Source organism: Polypterus senegalus, chromosome 13, assembly GCF_016835505.1.
Source record: "Polypterus senegalus isolate Bchr_013 chromosome 13, ASM1683550v1, whole genome shotgun sequence".
NCBI lineage: Eukaryota > Metazoa > Chordata > Cladistia > Polypteriformes > Polypteridae > Polypterus > Polypterus senegalus.
The window spans coordinates 126,657,866-126,680,446 of record NC_053166.1 but is presented as its reverse complement, the minus strand read 5'-3'; the positions used below and the strand labels follow the sequence as shown (position 1 = coordinate 126,680,446).

Here is a 22,581-nt window from a genome sequence, read left to right as displayed (position 1 = left end):
CTGGAGTTGAAAACACCTTGGTCATTTTCTCAGTTGAGTTTCAAATACTCCCTTTACTTGTGTGTGTGGCTTTCTGCAGGTCCTCAAACCTTTCTCGCACATCACAAAAACATGCATATTAAGTTATCTGAAAACTTTAAAGTGTCCTTAAATGAAGGACTAAGTGAGTTCTACTAGAATAGAAGTACTTGACATTATTCATTATTCCCACATCAGCAGCTGCTGTACAGGGTGGACAGCCTCTTTCATGCTAGAACGATGCATATAAGGGAATTAGCATCCCCTTCCCATATCTCTAAATTTTGGGGGAGATTTTGGTGAGTAGTAATGTAAGCCAAGCCTTCTTGTGATTCTACTAGCTGCGATTAAAGAGGTTAAATATAGATATTCTCTTGAGACAATGTGCTGTAGTTTCTACCAATAAGTAACCTGATTAAATAAATTAAATATTTGTTTTTAAATTTACAACAAATGCTAAAGTACGGTTCAGTTTACATGTGTACTTTTGACTTTAGAACCCTGGCCAATGTGTGCAAATCTGCACACTATAGTGGAATTCATTGTGTAAGGTGAAGATGACCGTGGTGTGAAAAGTCCCTAACCTAAACAAATGCAATACCTAAACACGCTACTCTGTCAAATGGACTTTTTCTCATTTTCAGATTTGCATCCACTCAAAACAACATCTCTGCACCTACTATTAAGAAGGTTACTTTTATTATCTAAAATGTGTTTGAAAACTTTTCAGTTTAATTTTGAATTTTCCATTTGCTAATGGAATATGAGATATGTCCTAAATTGACAGACTGCACACTGATTAATTCATCATTTTGCTAAATATTTGACAATAAGCTATAAAATTTGATATTGATGCACTTCTATATAGTAAAAAAAATATTATTTTTAAAGATTTAGTGTCTATTTAGTGGAAATGCTGCATTCAGTGAAAGCAATATAATGTGCCAAATAATATTAAAGAGTCCCAGAAGCAGTTATTTTCCAATTGGAACACATTATTTTTGTATTCCAAGAACACACATGCTTTGAGTAAAACAGATTACACCTGTTACTCAGTGACATGTTCACATGAATCCTCTTATTGCCGATGAGGTCATTTCGTTTGTGCTGGAAAAACTTTTTTTGTTGTTAACGTAAGTCACTCTGTTTTTTTAAATGGCAAATGATAACATGAATATACTCCACAGGTGCTGACTAATAGCGTTTGGATGTTTGTTAATTTTCCAGTTGGGGTGCCTCATGCGTGAGGTTTATCTGCTCTTCTTATGTCCTCGTAGGATTCATTTGTGGTTACCCTCCATTATTTAAATAAATTCTGTAGTCTGGATTGTGTTCTCTGAATTTCTCTTGTGAATGTATTTATGCCATGATGATGGCTGTTTTTTGCTTGGATATAGAGTTACTCTGTGGATCATAAAGGTAAAAGAAACTATGGTCATATACTGTATAAAGTATATATCAATATAGTTCACAGTAGAACCTGAAGAATATTGTCTTTGAAGACAGGAACAGTTAATTTATTATTATATTAGCATAACCTTCTTTCTAGGAAACGGACATCTGTTGTTGACACTTGACAGGCGGACACAGCAGGGATTAAAAGCTGCTGCTTTCTGTTCTTAGAACACGCTGTATGGTAAGACAGTCAAAGGAGCAGCCTCATCCTAAATCCCTACCTTCACTTTGCAAACTGTTAACTTCTTCTTGTAATTGCTTTATTTTATTTTATTTTTTTGGTCAGGCATCAAATATGCTCATAAAAGCTTCTGCTCAATTTGTTTCTCTACTTGCATAAGAGTTAATCTGTCAGGAAAGTTGGTAATGTTTTGGATGATCTGTTAATAGTAAGAGGAATTAAACAGCCATAAGAGAGGATCATGTGGGCAGTCTTTGCTGAATGCGGTACATGATGCTGCTGCGCCAGGGAAAGATCAGCTATTTGTCCAGCCTGGATGTGAAAAAACTGAGTCAAAAATGCCAACGTTTTCTATGATGTACAAAGGAGCCATAATCATCAGCAGGTAATACAATAATAGTATTTGTGTTAGTTGAGTACATGTAACGAAACATGGAATAACATCACTGGGTTCCACTGGAAGGCTACTTTGTGGAGCAGGGGGGTGTTCATGGAATTGCATGTTTCATTTTGTACTCTTTCTGTATCTTGCCAGTACTTTAACGGAGTTAATCATTTTCTTTGATTACCGTCTGTGCTTTGGGCTCCTAATGTACATTTTATGGTGGAATAGTGTTTTGAGTGTGTTGTTGACGGTTTAATCGTGCTTTAATCCTATTTAGGTTTTCATACAGTACATGATCAGTGGTATAGCAGTACACCACTCATACTGTATATATAAATTTACACAGTTATTATGTTTTGGGTAAATGACTTGGGATGATGATAATCCAAAAAGCCATCTCAGACATGGTTGTAGCACGGGCCTCAGAACTAGTATGGACGGGGCCTGCACAATGACACAAACCCAGGATCCATGTTGATGGCAATTGCATCTTCTATGCTTTACAGTATCTTTATATTAGGCTAAAGATAAATAAGAGTTTCAAAATATAGTTTTTCAATGTTCTTCTCTAGACTATTTTTACTTGTATGTTATTCACATAATCATGGTGACTGAAGTTGCATGTTATGTTCTTTTACTTCTACTTAATACAGCATAAGAAAATATTCCTGAATTACCTCGCACGGCCATGAATTCGATTATGTGGGATTGAGGATGTTATGTTATGATCACCCTTGCATTATTTGAATGCATTTTCTACAATTAGACCAATTCTGAATTATTTACTGAATAGTTATGGCTCAGATTTGTAACAGACCTTGTATAAAATTCAAAGAATTAGAATGATTTTGTGAGTAAAGATACTAGTAATGGTGGATCAAGCAACTGGTTGTGTTATTCAGCCATTGCTGGAGTATGCAGAGCATATAAACTTATTGCAAGTTTGGTAAAATAAGCCCACCAACAGTTTCGATAAGCAAAGTGAGCAAGGAACAGAGCACCTAAAATATTATATGTGTATGTGTGTATATATAAATATATTTACTTGTTATATATTAAGTTCATTTCTCCATCTGGCCTCCACAGACCAATCTGAAGGTCATGAACCTCAGTTCATTTTAGTCATACTTTCAATTGTAGATGCTATATACTATTACAAATATAACCCATCCATCTAGTAGTTTTGTCCATTTTGTCCAGTATAGGGTCATCAATGTCAGAGCCAAAACAATACATTTAAGAAAAAGAACATTCCAAGCAACAAAAACACTCAGTGCTGGTCACAAAAGTAGCGTGCAACTTATACACCGAAACTATGAACAGAAAATAAAATGAGAGGAGAAAAATATCCAAAGAGTGCGTCATTCTAGACAAGGCAGGCATTATAAAGGACAGCTAGAAAGGGTTACATTCAACTCAATTATGACTGCTGTCTTGAAGGTGAGTGTGTGGTTGTGTATGTGTGCAATGTGGCCCTGAGCTATTTAATTGTAGATGTGGATTAGCAGTGAGATGTTCCTCATAGTTAAGATACATTAGAGTGACACCTGATCCCCTTGAAGAGACAACAGAAATTGCCATGTCCTTTCAATTCTAGATCTGTCTTTAAAGTACAGTAAGAGAATGATACAGATGTCTCTTATGAGAAAAATAATGAACATAAAAAGAAGATCTAGAGGTTAGAGATTGAAATAGACTAAAAACTGTGAAATGTATGTTAATTTCCAAACATCAATGCATGAATTTGGTAGCCAGGAATTCATTGTATTTCTCCTATAAAATCCCCTTCTTTGTACAGTACTTTCCATTTAAAAATAAAATCATATTTTTTGTTGTTCTGAAGTTCTTCCGATATGGATTCCACTGGTGGCATAGTGCAAATGTACAGAATGCATGTTGTATGATTTATGGCTGATGATAATATGAGGGTGGCTGGTACATATGTATATAGAATGTCTCAATCATCCATTAATCTATTTTTTCTATACCTTTGGTTTTCTGCTTTGCTTTGAGGCATGGCACAGCTGAAAGAGCAATTTTCACTTTTTTGCTGAATTGATCAGATATCTTGTAGAATTTGCCTGTAATTTGCACTGTCCATATTCTACAAAAAAACTAAAAGGTCTCACACCTGAATCTGATGCGAAATTACCCCGTGAAGGACTATAGGTATGGACTTGACAGAATAAAACCCCATTCCCTGTCTCTGCCAAGGGGCTGGCATGGTACACCAGCATGGATGGACAGGCTTCCCAGCTAGGTTGAAGAGAAGTCCCTTACCCAGCCAGGAGGCCATTGTAATGAAAGGATGACCCTGTAGCTAGGATATAGCGGGTTGGATAATGGATGGATAGATGATGGATAGCCTTTCAAGATTATATGCTCCCCTGATACTCTGGGTGGCATGCAATACCGGACTGGTGCACCTATTCTGTAGTTCTGCAGGACATACTGGAAACTATAGTCCAGTTAGGCAGCCCTGCTGGGTTTCGTGGGTGCCACCAGCGGGATCTGTGGTGAAGGACCATCCCTACTTAGGTAGGCTTATGCCTGACACAGAAATTATTTCTTTGGATAATGCCCTGGTACTGGAAGTACACCGAGAATCAGAGTCAAGAGAGGAGTAGGGTGACACTAACCTGGGGAGATTTGTAGAAAGGAAGAAAAGAGAAAGTGTTAATTGTTGTAGAAGACTGTTCGAGGATATTGTGCTTAATAAAATAAGTCTATTTGAACCCGGGACATGTGTCTGGTTTAATTGTATCTGGTGTTTGGGGCTCTGCTATGCCCCCTACAGGTCACACCAGCTGCCACCAGTATATCTGCCATCATTCATAATGTTGACCTGGTGAAGTCTGGGTTTGCATGAGATAAATCAATTTATATTGAAAACCCAAAGCTACAATTTACCACTATATGACTACAGAATTGTCTCTGATCTGTGATTATTACTCTTGTCTAAAGTGGGCTTTGAAAATGAATGCATTATTATTATTCCATTACTTTTGAGTGTACTACAGTATATAAAACACATGTATGCAGTGTTTTATTTGTTTTTGTATTCAGTTCTATTAAATTTTGACTTTTTTCCTTACTCGTGTGTGTATTGGGAAAAATAAAATGTATGTGAAGCTTAGAATAATGGTATGCACCATGCCAAGGCCTTGAGACTGCTATTATTAGAAAATATTTTGAAGTTGTGACATGTTATTTCTTTACTTTGTCTCTTCAGGACATTGATGGGGCCATATGGCGTTGACCGAGCTGTGCATTCCATGCACTTTACAGACTGTGAGAATGGCTTGGGTAGGTTTTGCATTTTTCACTGGAATGTATTTAAAGATATAATAAAGAAGTTTCGAATGCAGGCATTTTTATTATAAGCTACAGTATGTCTCTTTTTACCAAAGGTAGAATAACAGCACCAACTAAAGCGCCAATATGATTATACTGCATAGATAGATCTTTATTAGTCCCAAGTTTGAATCTCAGCTTTTTACAGAACCTCATTAATTAAATTTATATTATAACCAACAATAACAACAACTCCCATTTAATATTCAAAAGAATTACTACTAAAAAGAGAAAACTTCTATTTTGGCTGCAGATAAAAAGAGCAGTCACAATGAGGCATTATAGACAATAACAACAACATTTGTTTCTATAGCACATTTTCATTCTCAGGTGTAGCACAAAGTGCTTCCCAAAATAACAAATAAATAGTAACTACAAAAGAGAAACAAATTAAACTTAGGTAAGAATAACAATGAATAAGTAATAACATTACAGAGATATATAAATAGCAGAAAAGTAGAGTCAGAAGTGATTTTTAAGTCCCTAAAGATGATTCCGATAATAAGGTCAGAAGGCCAGGAGGACAGAAAAAATAAATAAATTAAATATCCAGATAAGCTAGACAAAAAACAAAATCTGCAGGGGTCCCAATGCCAAAAGACAGTCAAGCAGCCTCTGGGCATTCTATCTAAAATAAATATTCCTAAGTCCTTCCTCATTGGGTTCAGGCATTGTTATAGAGAATTCGAAACAGTGGGTCTCATGGACAGCCACAGCACCAGCCTTCATTCGAGCATCACAAGTGGTTGCAATGTGTCTTGATCAAGTGGTGGTGGCACAAAATGCCACCACAGAAAACTGGAAAAGAGAGCAAGAGAAAAATAGAGATTAGTAGAGATTGCAAATCTATGAAGAACAGAATTTTATGCATGTATAGTCTATTAGGAGTACAACTAAAATGTAGCTTCCAAAAAAATGTTTTTTCAAATATTCTATGGTAATAGCCTGGCATATCTCTATTAGTAAAGTATTACAGATTTTTGGTACATAACAGCAAAAAGCCACCTCACCGTTTATTTCATGCTTAGCTCTTGGATTAATATGCAGACCAGTATTAGAAGATCAAATGTTGTAGGGGGACAGGCATTCCAGGAAGGAGCAAGATTATTTAAAGCTTTATATACTTTCAGTAGTATTTTAAAATCATTTCTAAGGGACAGTAGTAATTAGTGAAATGATGCTTGTGATACGGTATGTGTTCAGATGTTCTTTTTCTAGTTAAGATTCTTAATGCTCCATTCTGAAATACTTACAACTAATTGATGTCTTTCTTAGGTAGTCCAGTTAGGAGTGCATTACAGTTATCTAATCAACTAAAAATAAAACTTTTTATTTCTCAACATTTTGTAGTGTTATACAAGGTTTAACTTTTGTAGTGTTCATTAAATTGAAAAAATGCAGTCCTAGTAATTTGGTTAATCTGAAATTTAAAATTTACGTCAGGGTCCTTAATTACACCAAAATTCTTTACCTCTCCCTAGACTTTTTTAATGCTAATGGATTGTAATAAATGGTCCATGGTGTCAGTAAAATTTGAAACAAATAATCGTGACCCTTAAAGTGCAGGCTCCGATCGGGCACAGGTATGCGTGAATGCGATTCACTCCAGGGATAGTTGGAGTGCCTGGCTTATTGCATGTGCACGTGTGAATGCAAGCGTCAGTCAGGTGCCTCTTTATTGCCTTGGAGGGAGCAGTGCTTTATACCTCTCTGCATGGCAGAGATGGGAAAGAGAAGAAAACATCACATGGAAAACAAAGAGTGAAGAGAACGAAGGATGGTGGTTAAAGGATAGGAGAAGAAGGCAGGAAGAGGAGAGATCTGGTGCAGAGGATAAGAGGGAGGCACAAACATGGATAAAACATGCAAACTCTATATAGAAAGTGACAGAGATGGAGACTGAACTCAGGCAGAAGAAATATTTGTACTGCAAATCAGGTATAGATAAGAGAAAGATGTATTGTTGTGTTGTCGGTGTAAATTTGTAGGCCATATAATGAAACTGACATGCACAATTGTGAAAACATGTGATAACACCATGTGCATGTCTGTGACCTAGAAGTGACTTCTCAGTGGCAGTTTTGAGAGCCACAGATGAACAAGCATCACTTCTCCAAAAAGAAAAAGATTCAAATTAGCTGAGAAGTGCGTTAAACTATGCTTTAAAGAATCCAGTTTAATTTTTCATTTTCCTGACTTTTTGATACTGAAATCTGTTTTGTGTCTTCTTGTAGCCATTTACCTGTGTAATATGGCACACATGCAAGTGTGTGGGTGCATGGATGATTTCAACCCCTGTAGTAATGGTGTTGTGCAGAAAAGCTTTGGGCTGAGAGAGAGAGAGAGATCTCAGTCAACTTGCAATGTTCAGAAGCAGTCTCTGTACGGCTGAATCTAAGAGTTCTCACACTGTAAGTAAGAAGTCTGCTTCTGAGACAGATGTTGCAAAATCATGACTAACTACAAACCTGGAAACTGGGTGAAAGTTGATGAACTTTATCAAGTTTTTACTTTTGCTTAAGTAAGGAGTATTTCAGTTAAAATACTATAGTTAAACTAAAAAAGTATCGGCTTTCAAAAATATTCAAGTACAAAATGTAAAAATACATTTTATGGTAATGAGAAAGTGCAAGTTTGTCTAGAGAACAAAATACATCCATCCATCCATTATCCAACCCACTATATCCTAACTACAGGGTCACGGGGGTCTGCTGGAGCCAGTCCCAGCCAACACAGGGCGCAAGGCAGGAAACAAACCCTGGGCAGGGCACCAGCCCACTGCAGGGTACACACACACACCAAGCACACACTAGGGACAATTTAGAATCGCCAATGCACCTTACCTGCGTGTCTTTAGACAGTGGGAAGAAACCGGAGCCCCCGGATGAAACCCACACAGACGTGGGGAGAAAATGTAAACTCCACGCAGGGAGGACCCGGGAAGAGAACCCAGGTCTCCTAACTGTGAGGGAGCAGTGATACCCACTGCACCACCTTGCCACCCAAAACACTTTTCATTTATTTTTAAACAACACTCACACAGTATTTCTGCTATAGAAATGTACTACAGATTAATGAATGCAGTCATGCCTTTGCTCAGTACACTCCTGAAGTCAGTTAAACAGTGTGGTACTAGCTAGTGTGGATATGACTTACACTGTGCCTCCCCTATCGGGATACCCAGCGACAGTAGATGAGGAACCCCCTACTCCAGAGAGAAGATTAAGAAAATTAAGTGAACAGCTCACAACCTTATCAACTGAATAGATACACAATAAAAAGCTAAGTGTAAATTAGCACAGATTTGGTTTATTTTATAAGGCAATTTTAACATTGAACAGTAACACAACAATTTCAGAATTGCTTATCTTTAATAAGAATTCTCTTAAAAAAGATGTGGTTTCCTTTGCCCAATTCGGTACCCCATTTTATCTTTATAATTACCTGCCCCAGTACTCATGTAAACTACAGAATTAATTACAGTTAAACTCATGGCATTATTATTAAGTCTTCAGCATCACCAGATGCATACCATTTAGTTGTCTCATAATATATATTCCTGTTTTCTATGCACTCGTATAGGCAATTTAATAACATTTCCCCCCACATATAAGTATTGAAAACCAACTTGCACTAAAATCACATTCGAATAATTCAGAATCACAATAGAACATAATAAAATGGCAATTACAAATCTGAGGGTCAATGTTGAATTGAAGACGTTTTGAACATGGGTTAGTTCTGTTAAAGTTAAATGCTTTCTTCTGAATTGCATAAAGGATTAATAAAAAGGACAGCTCAGAGAAAAAAAAAAGTCACACACTTTGTAGTTCAGTGGAAGACAGAGTAACAGATGTGCAGTAATCACTGAGTAATTCACCAAGACAAAATATATCACTACTCAAAGTTCACCCTTTTACACATAACTAGAATATTCACTCACTATAGCAGCTATATTTTCCTTAGTCATTGTGTAGATTCTGGTCAGCAGGGCAGTGTTCTGTTCGCTTTCCCTGTGCTCTAATTCTATAAGTTAGCAACAAAAACACTTATCTGTGCTTAAAGGAAAGCTGACACCCCTTTTATGAGCTTTCACATAACAAGGGACTGCAAGACCGTGGCATCACAGCCTTCACAGGCCATGAGATCTCGCTGGAATCTTAAGTCTATCTTTTGTTAACCAGCAACTTTTATGGCCAGACTCACTCTATCATTTCAGTAATTACACTTGTAACAATCTGCTATATGTATAACATAAATATTGTTCACACAATATTTAATTGTGTTCTCAAGATATTAATTATTAGCATAGCATCTTGTTTGCCCAAATGGCACCGCTGCAGGGACTATACAGGTATATGGGATAGCTTAAGAAGAGGAAAAAAAATGCTTACTTCAATATGCTTCTTTAAATTTGAAAGCAAATTCTTGAAATCAGAAATTTATTTAGATTCTGTTTTCAAATATGACCGAGGGGAAATTGCACATTCAGTTTCCATGTCTTAACAGTGAGTTGGATGCATGGGAGTGACCTACAAAACAAGTAGATGAAAGCGCACTATTATGCTTTTATTTTTGAATGATGTAGACATTCTATTGGTTTGTCTGAGCAATGCTGAACTATGACGTAAGTTGACAACACACGTCTCTTTTATGAATTTAAAATAGTTTGATGTGAGTAGTGAGTAACAAGGACTTGCTGGAAAAATATAACTGAAAATGTAGTTGGGTAAAATTGAGAGTATTCCTTAATGAATTTTACTGAAGTAAAGTAAAAAATACCTGACAAGCTCAGATAAAGTAATAAAGTAGTTGTACCTTGTTATTTTACACTTTTGGTCCACAGCAATACATTTGGCAACAAGGGTGGGATTTGAACTTTAGCGTCGTGTAGTACAAGTGCAGTGTAGGGACGGTGTTTCACAATAAAGGTCAGGGTTGAAAGATAGAAAGACCTCCATAGACATCTCCAGGAAATTCAGAAGCAGTCTGAGGTAGTCCTCATTTGGTTTAATTTGCTGTGAAAATATGAGTATGCCTGCTCTATGTATTGGACACAGCAACGCACAGAACATGTTTTCATCCTGGAACAGGTAATGTTTGCATTGCTGTTGTGTCATGTTTTTAAAAAAGGAGATTTACAATATTACTGCCACCGAAATTACACAAGGAAATATTATGGATCCTTATTCTGTCTGAATTTCTCCATGGGATTTATAAAGTTTATCTGATCTCATTTAATATAGTACAACTGTAACTTCATGAATAAAATGTGGAATCAGAGTAAACAGTAAAAGTCATTGCTTCAGCCACAATCTCATATGTGAATTATGACTTCGGACAATTTCTTGTCAAGCTTACCCCTGATTACTACTCAGGACTTCTTCCAAATAATTTCTTATTCATTCAATTAATGTGCTTGAGCCAGGCGAAGTGATTTGCTGCTGAGGTGCTGTGGGAGCACCAGACTAGGTGAAGGCCGATGTGAGCGATGAACAGCAGTGAGTCTTAAAGTTTAGATGTGAGAACACCATTCCCTTTGGACAAGTAATAATAAAATGATATTCAAAGTTATAATGATGTAACAGTTTGCAATTTGAAAGAAGGCTGTAGTCACTGAAAGCACAGCTATCACTGGTACAGTAATCCTGCAGGTTACAGACCTCTTGGCAGATGATCAACCACTTTATGGCGAGGGTACAAGGCAGGAGAGCTGTAAAAATAAAAACAATTTTGGATACAGTCTATTTGACTACTCTCTAAATTATGTAGTAAGCTAACAGTATAACTAATCAGAATGTTTTTCTATTAAATATGTTGTATTGGTTTTGTTTTCTTAGTGCTTCAGTAGTTAAAATGTCTACGCCCAGAACCAAAACCAGAAGACAAGCTGCGGTTGAATCGATGTAACAAATTTCACAAATACGCAAAACTAGAATCATAATAATAAATGTATAAGTGAGAATTTGAAATTTTTCATTTTTTATAAAAAAAAACTTTTAATTGTTAACTTTTATTTAAAGTTTAAATGAACATCTGAAAAAATTCACCCTTTGCGTTTATTACATTACCAAAAGATACCGTTGGGCTGGGATTTGATCCTAGGACCCTGAAACTACAAGATAGTAGTGCCAACTGTTAATAGTGCCTTCTTTAAATTAATGCCCATTTTTAAATAAATCATTTATTTATTTATTAGATGCATTTTATTATTTTAATCAAATACACTCATAGTTACATTTTAGAGATGCCAATGTAAGAATAATTCAGTTTGAAAAGCTGATAGTCAAGATTCAGTTACATCAGATTTAATCAGACATACAAAATAAACCTATGGTATGTTTGTAAACTGTATGAAAGTTGATTAGTTAATCAAAGTCTAAGGTTAGTTTTAAGTGTATTGACTTTGGTATTCACTGCTTAAACAGGTTAAAGGAAGAAATTCATTTTAATATCTTGATTGGTAAAAAGAATAGAAAATGTACAAATGTCTGGCTTTCAGTTTACAATTGTTTTCTTTATTGTTCAAACCAGATCATTACCCACAATATTGTTATTTGCTGTTATTTGTTGTGCTTTAAAGATATTTTTTATCATATGTTTCCAAGTAAGAGGCTTTAGACAACAAATTATGTGAAAATGTTGATTATCATAAACATGATAAGTGAAGCAGATGGTTCGAGAGATAGGTTTGATTTCTTAGTCTATTGTTTGCTTCTCCCAAAATATCAAGAAAAAAATGAAGTTAAAAAGAAAATATAGAAACGTTAAACAAACCTTTACTATTCAAATACTGCAACTGTTCTGTCGGTCTACACTTAAGAGTTGATTACGGACTTAATACTCACATCATGTTGGATGTAGGACCTGACCTAATAGTAGCAATCAGTAATTGAGACTCGGCAGAAGACCATAAGACTTGAACTTGACTTAACTCTGTGTTATGTTTAGAGTGGGCTGGGTGGAAGGGTGTCAAAAAATCAACTGTAAGCTGTATCCATTTTAACAGGTTTTAATGGTGTGCACAAAGGTGTGTCAATTTGTAGTTGGAATGACAAAATTAATGTAACTTCTAGGTGTGACTTTGTGTAAAGATAACCTTGTGGAAGTAAATAACAAAACTGTGAAGATTTCATACTGTGTAACATACTATATAAAATAAATACAGACTGATTGAATTCAGGAAATGAATGCATTCACTGCATAGATTCCTGTGTGTTTATTTTTTTCTCTTACTCCTTAGGAATTAAAGTTATTGGTGGAGTCAAGGAATTAACTGGTGAAGAATATGGAGTCTATGTGAAAAGAATTTTACCAGGGGGCCTTGCTTCAGTTGATGGTGAGTACACCCTTACAAGTCCTATTAAATAAGTTACATGATATTGCAATCTGGTAAAGAAGGAACCTGACATAAAGAAGACATACTGACACCAACTTGAACATTTTCATTGTTCCCTTGTGCATCAATGACCATGTTCATATTCAAAGAATTGAATTGCTATTCTGTTTAAAAAAACACTATTCAGTGATAATAAATCATTGTAGAAACTCTTTATAAACATTTTCATCAGGCCATTTTTACAAACTCTTTATCTAGTAAACAGTGGCATAGATTTCTATCCAATGAGAGAAAGACACAAGAATAAACCCATCCATCCATCCATCCATTTTCTAACCCGCTGAATCCAAATACAGGGTCACGGGGGTCTGCTGGAGCCAATCCCAGCCAACAAAGGGCACAAGTCAGGAACCAATCCTGGGCAGGGTGCCAACCCACCGCAGGACACACACAAACACACCCACACACCAAGCACACACTAGGGCCAATTTAGAATCGCTAACCCACCTAACCTGCATGTCTTTGGATTGTGGGAGGAAACCAAGACTAAACCAGAACACAAAAAGTTGGGTAAAGGTTATGTTCATAGCTAAATTCAATCCTCCTGGGGCTCTTTAGTGCATGTGTTTGAACAATAGAAGGAAACGCCCAATAATATAACCAGGATCTGAGCTGTGTGTAGTGGCAATGCTACCTGCAGTGTCGCTGTCTAGTCCGCCAGCATTTGACCTGGCATTGGTAGAAGAGTTAACATGCAGTGCAAAATGGAGATAGGCCAATATGGAATGTAATCAATGATTCCTAAACAGTTCTTTTAGCAGGTGAAAATGTGTTTATTTAAAGTGTTATAAGATCAGTCATCTTCTTATATAATATGCTACCATGGCTGTCTGTTTGTCTCTCCAGTATTTTAAATCACCTGTAGATCGCAAACCATTTGAACTATTGACCTGAAATTTGGTACACATATACTACATGACGTCCACTATCCACTTTCGGGATCATGATTGACCTCTACGGTTATTCCTTTTTTTATTTTTATTTTATTTTATTGTAGAATAAACTCTCGGCAGTGGGCAGCAGGGTGGCCGTGTGGCACATGTGTATGGGCGCCGTTCTCATCCCTACCACCTTTGCCGTCACGGCCCCTACCACTTTTACATCTTAAATCATTCTGGAGATAGAGCGAAGACTTAAGTGCTAACTTAAGTGAAAAATTAAGGAAAACGTACTAATTAATTGCAACACAAACACAGACTTAATCACTGTTAATGCTAAAAGATGCCGACAAAAGAAGAGAAGCGGGCTGCTAGGATGGAGAAAAGAAGAGCTGCTCAGGAAGCAGCAAGCACATCAACCTCTGAGCCAATGAATGCTAAACATACACGAAAGAGTATGAAAACTATGAGTGCTCAAGTCAAGTGAATTTACTGCATGTTATCGTGAAGTGTGCCATTACTGGTTTAATAATAAATACCTTCTGCTTCATTATACCCTGAAACGGCTATCCTCTGTGATTATAGTAGTAAGTTAATCATTGAAAATGTTGAAGAGGGTGTTCTTGCTTTAGTATAATTGCATGGAAGAATGTGTTTGGACTGGAAACAGAATTCAGTGTAGAGTCGTGTATCACACATACAGTATGTGCCAATTACCTATAGAAATAGTGGCTAACAAATCAAGATAAGGACCCACACATTTTTCAAGATCAATCACTGTTAAAATAGAGCCAAAAATGTAAATAGTGCAGTTTGATTTAAAGCAAAACAAGAATGGAAAACAACAACAGCTAATTGCATAACACATTGTTTTCATGTTAGCCTTAGCTGTGAAACTGTGGATGGCTGGTAACCTACGAGGCGGGATGCCACTTTCCTGCTCAATGACCACTAGGTCACTGTCAAAACAAAAAAGCTGACAATATGCAGCAAAATTTTAAGAATAATCTAAGAGGCAGTTGTGCGGGGTTTTGTTTCTACTCACCCAATCAATGGCTTAGGCATTCAATGAGGATTATCAAATATCTGGTAAAAAAAATAAATGACAAAATGGGCCATTTATTAGGGAGCAAAATTGTCTCTAATTATACATTTGAAATTCGAAGTAACTATTAATCGTGTTCCAAATTTATACACTCATCTAAAGGATTATTAGGGACACCATACTAATATGGTGTTTGACCCCCTTTCGCCTTCAGAACTGCCTTAATTCTACGTGGCATTGATTCAACAAGGTGCCGAAAGCATTCTTTAGAAATGTTGGCCCATATTGATAGGATAGCATCTTGCAGTTGATGGAGATTTGTGGGATGCACATCCAGGGCACGAAGCTCCCGTTCCACCACATCCCAGAGATGCTCTATTGGGTTGAGATCTGGTGACTGTGGGGGCCATTTTAGTACATTGAACTCATTGTCATGTTCAAGAAACCAATTTGAAATGATTCGAGCTTTGTGACATGGTGCATTATCCTGCTGGAAGTAGCCATCAGAGGATGGGTACATGGTGGTCATGAAGGGATGGACATGGTCAGAAACAATGCTCAGGTAGCCCGTGGCATTTAAACGATGACCAATTGGCACTAAGGGGCCTAAAGTTTTCCAAGAAAACATTCCCCACACCATTACACCACCACCACCAGCGTGCACAGTGGAAACAAGGCATGATGGATCCATGTTCTCATTCTGTTTACGCCAAATTCTGACTCTACCATTTGAATGTCTCAACAGAAATCGAGACTCATCAGACCAGGCAACATTTTTCCAGTCTTCAACTGTCCAATTTTGGTGAGCTCGTGCAGACTGTAGCCTCTTTTTCCTATTTGTAGTGGAGATGAGTGGTACCCAGTGAGGTCTTCTGCTTTTGTAGCTCATCCGCCTTAAGGTTGTGCGTGTTGTGGCTTCACAAATGCTTTGCTGCATACCTCGGTTGTAACGAGTGGTTATTTCAGTCAAAGTTGCTCTTCTATCAGCTTGAATTAGTCGGCCCATTCTCCTCTGACCTCTAGCATCAACAAAGCATTTTCGCCCACAGGACTGCCGCATACTGGATGTTTTTCCCTTTTCACACCATTCTTTGTAAACCCTAGAAATGGTTGTGCGTGAAAATCCCAGTAACTGAGCAGATTGTGAAATACTCAGACCGGCCCGTCTGGCACCAACAACCATACCACGCTCAAAATTGCTTAAATCACCTTTCTTTCCCATTCTGACATTCAGTTTGGAGTTCAGGAGATTGTCTTGACCAGGACCACACCCCTAAATGCATTGAAGCAACTGCCATGTGATTGGTTGATTAGATAATTGCATTAATGAGAAATTGAACAGGTGTTCCTAATAATCCTTTAGGTGAGTATATATGAATATGTAAAGGCTATTATGGCTCTATACATATTATGCATGTGCCATTGTGTTTAGAAAAATGTTATTGCTAAATTTAAGCTTTGTATATTTTTCATTAAGAATTGTCTCTGACTCCCTCTTAACATGTACTGAAAAAAATGATGTACAAAACAGGCGGGACAGAACATTTGGGATTTAAGACTTTCAAATATTTGTTTGTTTAAAAAAAAAATGGGAGAAATATACTTTGAATAACCCCACACCCCTACATGTTATTAAGAATGTTTAAGAATGTTATATTTTGAATACCACTGAACCTAAAGTTTTAGGAGCGGTTTCTATAATGGTGTCACTAATAGAAGGCCTCTTTCAGAGTGCCTCTTTTAAAAGAGTTCAGACAACACTAATCATCTGTTTGATTCACCAGTGATGGTACAATTATCCAAAGCCAATCACACTTATTGGCAATGTATTTTTGCTGTGGCCATGAACCTTGGTAATCCTCTTAAGCATCGGTAATGCTAAATTGCTGGGATCAAGGTTTCAGCTTTTCTGTATTGACTGACAGCAGTAAATTTGCTTTTAGCTTTGTGTTTAATTTTGTTTTTTTTCTGTTAGGTTGGCTAAACATTTTTATCAGGTTTTATGACACATGCAGGCACACTTACTTTATGTATTCAGTGTCTCCTGAGTTAATCACTTGTTTGTTGTGTTTATGGTGCTATTTAATCTGCTGGATTACTTCAACACAAGAGGCATCTTTTACTACAGTGTACTGTAAATTTTGAAACTAAACCAAATGGCCCCACTCTCTGCAGCACTCTTGCTTTGAGCATTCAATAGTTGCAATCAAATGGATACATTAGATGTGTCTCTGGTGTGCAGAAATGTCATGCAGACTGCTGGATGTAAATTGAATTTTGATCTATTCCAACACATTACAGTATCCATGAGCACTACTGTTTTCAATAAGTAGTTTCTCTGTATGCTGTTTGATTGTCCAGAACAGAGTTGGGCTTTGGGTATTGAATAATTCTGTTGGACACTTTGTAATGGAAGAATCATGGCTGCAGGGGTTTGTTTATCTCCTGGGTTTTTCTGATATTTTTGTTAACCTTCCCTGTCACCAAGCATTTGACATATGCAATTAATATGTAAAGGAGACATAGTCGGCCACTGCCTAGATTCCTGAGTTCAAATTGTGCCCAGGCCTTTGAATCGATAGAGTTTGCATGCTTGACATCTTTATGTGGGGTTTTCCTCTAGATTTCCTCACACATGCCAAATGACAATTACAGTTTGGCCCATTGTAAGTAACTCTGCCCTTTGGAGTACTGGCACCTAGACCAAACGTTGGTTTCTGTCTTACTCTTGATACTGGTGCCATAGGCTTTGGCCTTTTGCACTACTGTATTAAAACAAGAAGATTTGGAAATCAACTAAAACCTGCAGGAAATGTTATTTCTAATTGCTGATTTTGGATTTGATCTCCCTTTTTGATGGTTTGATTGATGTGTATATATATACTGCTCAAACAAATTAAAGGAACACTTTTTAATCAGACTATAGCATCAAGTCAATGAAACTTCTGGACTATTGATCTGGTCAATTAAGTAGCAGAGGGGTTTCTTAATCGGTTTCATTTGCTTTGGTGTTAATGAAATTAACAACAGGTGCATTAGAGGGACAACAATGAGATGACCCCCAAAACAGGAATGGTTTAACAGGTGGAGGCCACTGACAGTTTTCCCTCCTCATCTTTTCTGACTGTTTTTTCACAAGTTTTGCATTTGGCTATGCTCAGTGTCACTACTGGTAGCATGAGGCGATACCTGGACCCTAACAGAGGTTGCACAGGTAGTCCAACTTCTCCAGGATGGCACATCAATATGTGCGATTGCCAGAATCTTTGATGTGTCTCCCAGCACAGAGGAGATTCCAGGAGACACGCAATTACTCTAGGAGAGCTGGACAGGGCTGTAGAAGGTCCTTAAACCATCAAATGGACCAGTATCTGCTCCTTTGGGCAAGGAGGAACAGGATGAGCACTGCCAGAGGCCTACAAAATGACCTCCAGCAGGCCACTGGTGTGAATGTCTCTGATCAAACAATTATAAACAGACTTCATAAGGGTGGCCTGAGGGCCCCACGTCCTCTAGTGAGCCCTGTGCTCATTGCCCAGCATCGTGGCGCTCGATTGGCATTTACCATAAAATACCAGAATTGGCAGATCCACCAATGGCACCCTGTGCTTTTCACGGATGTGATCAGGTTCACCCTGAGCACATGGAGAACCCATAGAAAATGTTATGCTGTCTGTAACATCGTTCAGCATGACCGGTTTGGTGGTGGGTCAGTGATGGTCTGGGTAGGCATATCCATGGAGGGGCGCACAGAACTCTACAGGTTAGACAACGACACCTTGACTGCCATTAGGTATTGGGATGAAATCCTGGGTTCCTCCTGGTGCACGACAATGACCGGCCTCATTGGATAATGGATGGATGGATATGGTGAGAGTATAAAGGCAGTTCTTGGAGGATGAAGGAATTGATCCCATTGACTGGCCCCCATGCTCGCCTGACCTCAGTCCAACAGAACGCCTCTGGGACATTATGTTTCGGTCCATCCAACACTACCAGGTTGCACCTCAGACTGTTCAGGAGCTCAGTGATGCCTGTTGTCTCTTTAGGAGCATGTGACCCCAAACCCATCTGACGTTGTCAGGCATGCACACAAACACATGGGGGCCATACAAACTAGATGATTTTGAGTTGCTGCAATGAAATTGCATCAAAATGGACTAGCCTGCTGCATCATTTTTTCACTTTGATTTTTGGGGTGTCTTTGAAATGAGCCCACTCTAGGTTGATAATTTCCATTTCCATCAAACTATGTGGCATCCTTTCATTTCTAACACAATACCCAGTCCATATCAGTAAAGATATCCAGCAGGATTTTTTCCCATTAAGATCTGATGTGTTTTCAAAGAGTTCCTTTAATTTATTTTTTTGAGCAGTTATATATATATTTGTAACTGGAAATCCACAAAAAGAGCAAATGAATCACGTATCTTAAAATAGTTTTTTTTATTCTTAAGCTTTCGATTCCTACCAGGAATCATCAGCAGAGGAAAATGATTAGACTTAAAGGAACCAATGGAATGATTTTCATAACCACCCCCCTTTGTGGATTTCCAACTACATAGTGAAGACTAGGGGGTGCCACAGAGCTCCAAAACCTAAACACAAACACACAAAACAGGATTCAAATGAACAGGTACTTATTACAAAATACCTTGTATAACAATGACTAAAAAGGGTGTTTGTTTTCTTCTCCTACTCCCTCGCACTCTCTCTCTCTCTTTACTACATCGCTACTCTTCCAGTCCAGTGTTGCCTATCTCTGCTCCCATCTCCGACTCGCCTGGACAAGGTAGCATGGTCTGTTTTATTCAGGATCCGGGAGTACTTCCAGTGCCAGGGCTTCTCTCGTTGAAAGCACTTCCAGTCATATGAAAGTCCCAAATAGTAGGAAGTGTAATTCCCTGCAGAACCCCCGTGTGGCACCAACAGACTCCAACAGGGCAATATTCCCAGCATTCTCTGCTGGTGCTTGAATGCATACTGATATCCATGGCTGCTGCCACCTAGCATATTGGTGGAGACAATAGCCTGAATATATTGCTCACCCCTTCTTTTGATATTACTGGTGTCCCTATCAGGTAAGGTTTCCAAGACAACTCTGGTTGGGATGCTGATCCTCAGGTGTTATCCCTCACAATATACACACACACACACACACACATATATATATATATATATTTATATATATCCTCTTTAATAAAACCCCTGTGTGCGTCCTGGTGTCCATGTGTGTGTCTTCTGGTAAAGTGTGCATGGGCGGGGCCAGACAGCACGTGTTCGTACTCTTTCTGTGCATTCTCTGTGTGTGCAGAGAGAGAAAGAGACACATACAGGCGCACGAGAGACAGACACACACACAGGTGCGTGAGAGACAGTCTCACACACACAGGCACGCGAGAGACAGACACACACACAGGCATGCGTGAGACAGACACATACACACACACACAGGCACGCGCAAGACAGACACACACACACATGCGCGCGCGAGACAGACAGACACACACACAGGCGAGAGAGACACACACAGACCCAGAGGCGTGCGCTTAAGAGAGACACACACACACGTGAGAGACAGACACACACACACGCAGGCCCGCGAGAGAGACACACACACAAAGGCACGTGCGTACATTGTTGCAATGTTACTTTTCTTGGTTGTTTATTAAATTACGGATTTTTTAAATGTTCATTTTTTTCCCTGTGTTTAAAAATCATTAAAAAAAAGTGTTTTGTCGTAAGGCTATAGCGCGAACTCTTGCAGTGTTAGTTTTCTCTGTTGTTCAAGGTTTTCTTAGTGTTATTCAATATTTTTACATTTAGTTTACTATCATGCTGTGCATTCAATGGTAGAATTTACTATATTTGTGCTTAACAACTTAAAAAATATATATATATTTACATACAGTTCATACGGTCTGGAATGGATTAATTGTATTTACATACAATCCTATGGGGGAAATTACTTCGGTTCACGACCAAATCGGTTTACGACCGAGGGTTTTGGAATGAATTATGGTCATGAACCAAGGTTCCACTGTATTACTGTCAGACAAAATTACAGGCATTTTACTGAAATACAAACCAGTATTACTGAGAGAGAAAATTAAAGGCACACAATACAGTGACGCACATTACAGCCATATACAAGGTCCCTTGCTATTTAATATAAACTGTTCCTACTAATGTTTATGCACTACTGTTCTAGTGCCCGTTATTGTAACGGGCTTAATGTCTAGTATATATATATATATATATATATATATATATATATATATATATATATATATATATTTATATAGCCCTCCATATATATACGCTTAATCATATTAGTCTAACACCAACTCAGTTAAGCTTCAGAGATGTCAATCTGTCCAGTTAGAAAGCATAAGCGATTATGAATCAACTTCACATGCTTTGGTGCAAATTTAAGTGACAACAAATGCACTGGAGAGGCAACAGCAAAACAACCCCCATCTTCACACTGAGCACATGTGACAGACGTGGAAGTGTCTGGATACGCCGTGGTGACCGTTAAACACCCTGCAACATCATCCAGCATGACCAGTTTGCCACTGGGTCAATGATGGTCTGGGGATGCATAATCTTGGAGGATTGTACAGATCTCCACTTGCTAGGCAACATAGTGGGTAAGCAATTCCTGAATGACAAAAAAAGGCATTGGTGCCGTTGACTAGCCTGCACATTCCCCAGAACTGAACCCAATAGAGAACCTCCGTGGCATTATGTATCAGTGCATCCAATACTGTCAAATAGCATCACAGACTGTCTTGGAGCTCATTGATGCCCTGATCCAGGTCTGGGAGAAGATCTCACAGGAGATCATCCATCGCCTCATCAGGAGCATGCCCAGATGTTGGGAGTGCATACAGGCACACAGAGGCCATATACACTACTGAGTCACATTATGAGTTGCCATGATAAAATTCGCACAAGTTTAATCAGCCTGCGATTTCAATGTTTGACTTTGATTTTTGATGTGATGTTGAGTCCAGCCCTCAATGGACCTTTGCTACATCTTCCACTTGAGTATTTTGTTCATCAAAATCCAATGTTTGGTTTAAGTATGCACTTAATATTTGGCCAGTTTATATATAGACATCCTTAAACTTTTGATCTTTTTTTCGTGACAAGTCTGTTTCCTAATTACAAATTATATACAATATACAGTAAAGAGAGAGCAGCCTGGTGGTACAGTGGTTAGTTCTGTTACCTCACACTTCAGCATATAATGGGGCCGTTCCTCCTCTAATAAACAATAGAAAAATTATTAAGACTACTTTGCCTTATACAACTTTCAAACCTTAAAATTGAAGGTTATTCAGTACCCAAAGAAATAATCCAATAATATTTATAAATATTAAATTAATGGTAGTTAGTCAATCACTTTTAATTGAAAATGTATTTTATCTTTTTATCTTGAGAAAGTGAAGAGTCTTGTGACTTGAGGCCCTTAACATTTTAATTATAGAATGTGTGACAGCAGGAGTATCAAGATTTTACTATCCCCTCTCTAAAAAATGAAACTGTTCAGATGTTTATCAGCAGTTTACTGGAGTTGTGCCAAACCAACATGGAAAACTGCATAAATACTAACACGCACATATCTGATGTGTGGAATTCATTCAGCTTGTCTGTGGTAACTTTGTTGGTTTTATTACACAGTACTGTAGAAAATAACTTTTTAATCATTAATTCATATCTCATATACAGATATTATATATTTACAAAAAATGTGTTAAGCTGTATAGCAACACATTTTTGCAAATAATCACTGCTCTGCAGCATTGTACAAAAATCAATTGAATTGATTCGGAAAGTAATCAATATTGTACAGGCAAA

At 37.8% G+C, this 22,581-nt stretch overlaps 1 protein-coding gene across 2 annotated transcripts in view; it reads left to right on the top strand.

Annotated features, from left to right (window-relative positions):
• The window catches only part of si:dkeyp-72e1.9 (syntaxin-binding protein 4), a 162,747-nt gene that overhangs the window by 55,123 nt on the left and 85,043 nt on the right, over positions 1–22,581 (top strand). For both annotated transcript variants that reach the window (XM_039775611.1, XM_039775612.1), the window contains exons 2-3: positions 5,272–5,345; positions 12,637–12,732. In XM_039775611.1, the coding sequence (XP_039631545.1) occupies positions 5,272–5,345; positions 12,637–12,732 (170 nt within the window). The remainder of the gene's footprint in view (positions 1–5,271; positions 5,346–12,636; positions 12,733–22,581) is intronic.